Raw genomic sequence first — 5,803 nt, 5'->3', positions numbered from 1 at the left:
CTTCGTATGTTGGTGGCCCTCGCTATATGCACCAGTTGTACCAGGATGCCATGGCAATTGTACGCAAGAGAGGAAAACCTAATATCTTCATTACATTCACATGCAATCCTGGATGGAAGGAGATACAGGATGCATTACTGCCTGGACAAACATCCAATGATCGTCCTGATCTTACTGCCCATGTTTTCTACGATAAGTTCAAGGATTTGATGGGCTTTCTGATTAAGAGAGATATTTTTTGTAAGGTCATTGGACACATTTCTGTGATTGAGTTCCAAAAGAGAGGCCTTCCTCATGCTCACATTCTATTGATACTTGCATCTAAGCATAAGACAACAGAGACATTGCATTATGATAAGATTGTGTGTGCGGAGCTTCCTGATAAAGTAATGTTTCCACAATTGTATGATGTTATCAGTCGGTGTAATGTGCATGGCCCGTGTGGAAACTTGAATAAGAATGCTCCATGTATGAAAGATGGGAAGTGCAGGTTTAAATATCCTCGAAGCTTCAGTGCATCGACTACTGTGGCTAGGGATGGATACCCAACGTACATGAGGAGGGATGATGGAAATTACACTGTTCGTAATAAAGTGCAAATGAGTAATAAATGGATTGTTCCATACAATCCATTTTTTTCAATAAGGTACAATGCACATATCAATGTGGAGATTTTCTCCACTATATCCGTTGTGAAATATCTCAACAAGTATGTGTATAAGGGACATGACAGGGCCACTGTTGTTCTACAAGATAGTGAAGGGCTTCTAAATGAAGTTACAAACTATCTTAATGCTCGATATGTATTAGCATCTGAGGCTATCTGTCGTATACTTGGGTATCACATGCATCAAGAGAAACCTGACATACAACGTCTCCAAGTTCACTTGCCTCATCAAAATCAAGTCATCTTTAGCGACAGAGCGACTGTACAGAGTGTGGTGGAGGGAGATGTCAGCAAAAAGACAACGCTCACTGAGTGGTTTGTTGCAAATCAACAATATCCAGAGGCCAACGATTTGTTGTACATATACTTCCCAACAAAGTGGGTTTGGAAGCCAGCAAGTAGAACATGGACTCAAAGACACATTGGTGACATGATTGGAAGAATGTACCACATTGTTCCCAATGCTGGAGATTTGTACTATTTGCGTATGTTACTCAACATGTGCAAAGGATGTAAGTCTTTTGAGGATATTAGAACCTTCAATGTACGAGTATATGACACATTTAAAGAAATATGTAATGCACGAGTATTACTCCAAGTTGATGATGAATGGTTTCTTTGTTTGGAAGAAGTTTCTTTTCAGCAAACAGGGCAACAATCGCGCCTACTGTTTGTAGTCATTTTGGTTTTTTGTGAACCAATACATCCTGGTGCATTGTGGAATTGCTTCTGTAAGGAGCTTTCTGAGGACCATGTATATCATATGAGGGTTCGCACAAATGATGTGAATATATGTGAACACATGTCACAGAACCAAGCTTTGTCAAACTTAGAGACAATGCTTCAACACTATGGAAAGAGGCTCTCGGATTATTCTGGAATGCCCGAGGTGGATCACACCTTGCAAATTATGAGTGAGCATGGAGTGCTTGCTGAAGAGTTCATGTATAACAGAGAGGAACAAAGAGTATTGTCTGCTCGAATGGAATCATCTTTCAATGTTGGGCAAAGGGAAGCTTACAATTGGGTTTTACAAGCAGCTTGCATGAGCAGAGGGACTGTTTTTTTCTTGGATGGGCCAGGTGGAACGGGAAAGACTTATCTCTACAATGCTTTGATCTCTCGGATACACGGAGAGTCCAAAGTTGCTTTGGCATGTGCATTGTCTGGGATTGCAGCACAGCTTCTCGACAACGGAAGGACTGCACACTCTAGATTCAAGATCCCTATTGATATAACTTCTGAGTCCACATGTAACATTAAAGTAAACAGCCAGCTTGCTGAGCTGTTGCGAATGAGTTCACTGATCATATGGGATGAAGCCCCCATGGCTCATAGACACGCTTTTGAGGCTCTTGATAAGACACTAAGAGATGTCATGAAAAATGACATGTTGTTTGGTGGAAAGGTTCTCCTTGGTGGTGATTTCAGACAGATATTATTTGTTGTGCGCAAAGGGGGAAGATAAGACATTGTTAATGCATCTTTGTGCCACTCATGCATTTGGCAACGTACAGAAATCATGCATCTGACACTAAATATGTGAGTGGTCAATTGTTTAAGTAATGTTATTGAAAGAGAGTTTGTGCAATGGACACTTTATATTGGTAATGGCGATGTTTGTGATGGGGACATACTTGATAATGTGGCCCGGCCGGCTTGCATGATGCTACCACAAAATAATTTGCAAGCATTGGTTGCTTGCATATATAGAGACCTTGAAACATAGACTTGCCATGCATCCTTTTTCAAGGATAGAGCAATTTTGGCTCCATGGAACAAGGAGGTGGATACTATAAACAATTTGGGCTTGCAGCAATTTCCTGGTACATATAAGGAATATGTCAGTGTGGACTTAGTGTGTGAATCAAATTGTGATAGCATTTTATTCACAAGTGAGTTTGTAAATAGTTTAGATCTTGGGAGAGGCTTTCCACCGCATGTTTTACAATTGAAACAGAATGCTCCAGTTATGCTGCTTCACAATTTGGATCCAAGAAGTGGTCTTTGTAATGGGACAGGCTTGATTTGTAAGCAATTCCATAGCAAAGTGATTGAAGCAGAAATCATTACAGGGTCACATGCAGGAAATGCAGTGTTCATTCCAAGGATTAATTTTCTCATGGGATCTAGAGAAGGTCTCCCTTTTGATTTGAGACGCCGCCAATTTCCCCTACGTTGTGCTTTTGGGATGACAATCAACAAGGCGCAAGGCCAAACATTGGGAGTTCTTGGATTGTATCTTCCAATACCTGTTTTCACCCATGGTCAACTATATGTGGCAATGTCTCGCGTGAGATCCTCTTCTGCTATCAAGTGTTGGGGTATAAAGCCCAATGTGGTCGCCTAGGTAAGTGGGCGGGCCGCCAAGTATGTACACATATTCTTTTGTAAAAACCTAATAAGAACTCACTATGCTCTACACATTACAGTAGAGTGAGTTCACCATATCGTCGTGCTCTTCTTCTCGCACTCTCTCTCGCGTCGCACTTTCGCTCGTACTCCTTCAACTGGTATCAGAGCTTAGATCGAGGCTCGGGGCAACATTTGCAGGTAGCCAGAGTCACCTGCTCAGATTGGAGTGAAATTCGACAGGCAAAGACACGGCCCCAAATCCTGTGGGAGAACCCGAAGGCCTTGGTGTTCTCAGAATTTCATTCTGAGGTCATCTTGGCCACCGTTCGGCTTCGACAAAGTTCTGCGCAGGTCATTTTCAACTACGTGGTCTCGGCGGCTACAGATCCAACCGTGCAAATTTGGGGTTTCGACCTACGACTGCAGGTGCTTAGGATATCTACACTTCCAGAGTGCTGATTTGTGGCTGTCTACACAACAAAGGACGGCTCACAGTTCTTGGAGGTGTGTCACATACGACACGGACACATCTACACACAGATTGTAGACGACATCCACTAGTTCATTAGGTAGTTTGTGTTTGCTGCTTGATATTCCAGATTTCATCCTGACATTGCAGGTACTTCCACATGGGATGTATTGTCAGAGATGATGTATGTCTGTTGAGGGTTTGTGTTGAGCCAGCAGAGGATCACACCCACAGTTTTGCTCACACTCATCATTTTGTAACCATTGATTGTAATAAATGTCTTTCCGACATTAATTTTGATTTGAGCCATTCATTAAGTAACGGGACTCAATTGAGTTTCCAGCTTGTAATCCCGAAGTAATTTCACTTGCTGATGTAATTAGTTAGAGATGTTCTCACCTCCAAGGCTGAGGTATATAAGCCAAAGTTTTTGTAACCTAGGGGATTTTATTAATCAAAGTGAGTTTTTTGAGCGCCGTGACTGTGTCTGAGAGAGAGAGAGAGAGAGAGAGAGAGAGAGAGAGAGAGAGAGAGAGAGAGAGAGAGAGAGATTCTTATCTACTTGCTACGTGAGCTACGGAGCCGCCATTGGAGAAGCGACACCGCCATTGTGTTAGCAACGGCGAGAGCTACGCACAGATACCAAGAGTGTGCGCTATCGGCTTCTATGCCTGTCTTCATACGCGTTTACCGCACGGAGTGGTTATAGGTTGAGTTTGCAGTTCAAGTCTTTAGGGTGTTGTTCTTACCTAGTGTATAGACTTCCCCTTGAGTATGAGATCGATTCAATGATTCTAGATCTTGTTTCGTATAGCATTCGTTCGTAGTACGGATTTCAGTCACTTGCGTATTTTAGAACTTAGATTTGATTTCCTTAGTAGTGATTGTCATTAGAAGGTCGAGTAGGTGATTTGACACCCACCTAGTTGTTTCCATGCGCCTGCGGGTCAAGCTCCGTCCTCGTCTGACAAATTCTGTTGTTGGTTGAGTTCTCGCTATTTAGCTTCCGCTAGCGGCATAACCGCCTTAACATTTGGCGCCGCTGCCGGGGACGAGAGCCCTAAGTAGGTGACCTTAGACTAATCCTACGAGGTGAGTCGTATAAACTACTTTGTATACTTTAGTTAGAAAAGATCTAGGAGTGGTGGACTCCGAAGATCTCGAGAGATACTAGGAAGTGGGGTATTCCTGGGTCTTCCGTGTTGACAGTATTTTTAGTTTAGCTTAGATTTGTTTGTTGTTTTGTTGGTGTTGAGTAGTTGTTGATAGAAGAAGAATTTGCTAGTCCGTGAGTGGCAGTAGATCTCTTTAAAATCACAATTACCAAACCCATTTTATGATTAGGAATAGCTTAGGTAGGACTTCATTTGATCCTAATCTCGAGCTAGTAATCATTGGAGTATTTGCTTGATATGGTTGATTGCATGTTAGATCACTAAACCGTCGAGTTAGTAGTGAAACTTGCAATAAACAAAAGTCAGAGAAATTTTCTGTGTATCTGGGAGTTGCTAAGCACTTGGGAAAGCTTTAGGAAGGATTTTGTGCCAAAAAACTGGAAATCTGCAACTTTAGACATCATACGCGTATGATGTCTAAATGGCCAAACAGAGACCAAAACAGAAATTTTGACTTTACCAGAGTGTTCAGAAGGGGGGTTATACCCTAATTTCAACTTAAAACAAGAGCATTAACACTCAAAGAAACCCAAAAAGACAAGTCGGAGTCCAAGAAATGCAAAGAATAGGAAATTTTGGATTCAGATTTTGTTTTTACATTCAAACCTGACAAAAACACTTGAAACTCAATTATCAACATTGGAGAAGGTTTAAAACCAAGAATAGTCAAAATCTGGGACAAAAGACATCATACGCGGATAATGTCTTTTAGCACATCCACTGCTTATTTTTGATATCTGACCTGACAAGATTGTTGCAAACACTGTAGAAAGCATAAATATCAAGTCTTGACCCAAATTGATGAAAAAGACATCATACACGTATGATGTCTTTGACCTAATTTTGGACATAATTTGATACTTTGCCAACACAGATCCATTGTAATAGCTGTCTAGAGGTTATATTTCAAGTTTCATCCCATTTGGATCACAATTGACCCAAAACAAGTCAAAAGCGGAAAATTGCCAAGAAAAGCCTAAATTAGCCATAACTTGCTCAAACAGAGTTCAAACTGAATTTTGTGAGTGGACAGAGCATAAGGGGGCTACTGAGAGTGAGCATAACCAAAATAGTCCAAATCTGTGAAAAAAAGACATCATACGCGTATAATGTCTTTTTCAGCATAACTGCAACAAA

The 5,803-nt window shown here is 41.4% G+C and overlaps 1 protein-coding gene across 1 annotated transcript in view; it reads left to right on the top strand.

Annotated features, from left to right (window-relative positions):
• The window catches only part of LOC147451577 (uncharacterized), a 3,681-nt gene extending 1,546 nt beyond the window's left edge, over window positions 1-2,135 (top strand). Inside the window, exon 3 of the mRNA XM_086518752.1 lies at window positions 36-2,135. Within this exon, the coding sequence (XP_086374878.1) occupies window positions 36-2,135 (2,100 nt within the window). The remainder of the gene's footprint in view (window positions 1-35) is intronic.
• The last annotated feature ends 3,668 nt before the right edge of the window (window positions 2,136-5,803 follow it).

The sequence above is a fragment of the Adiantum capillus-veneris genome, chromosome 8 (genome assembly GCF_014529385.1).
Source record: "Adiantum capillus-veneris isolate H3 chromosome 8, ASM1452938v2, whole genome shotgun sequence".
NCBI lineage: Eukaryota > Viridiplantae > Streptophyta > Polypodiopsida > Polypodiales > Pteridaceae > Adiantum > Adiantum capillus-veneris.
Note: the sequence above shows the minus strand (reverse complement) of the source record. Positions and strands in the feature narration are given on the sequence as shown.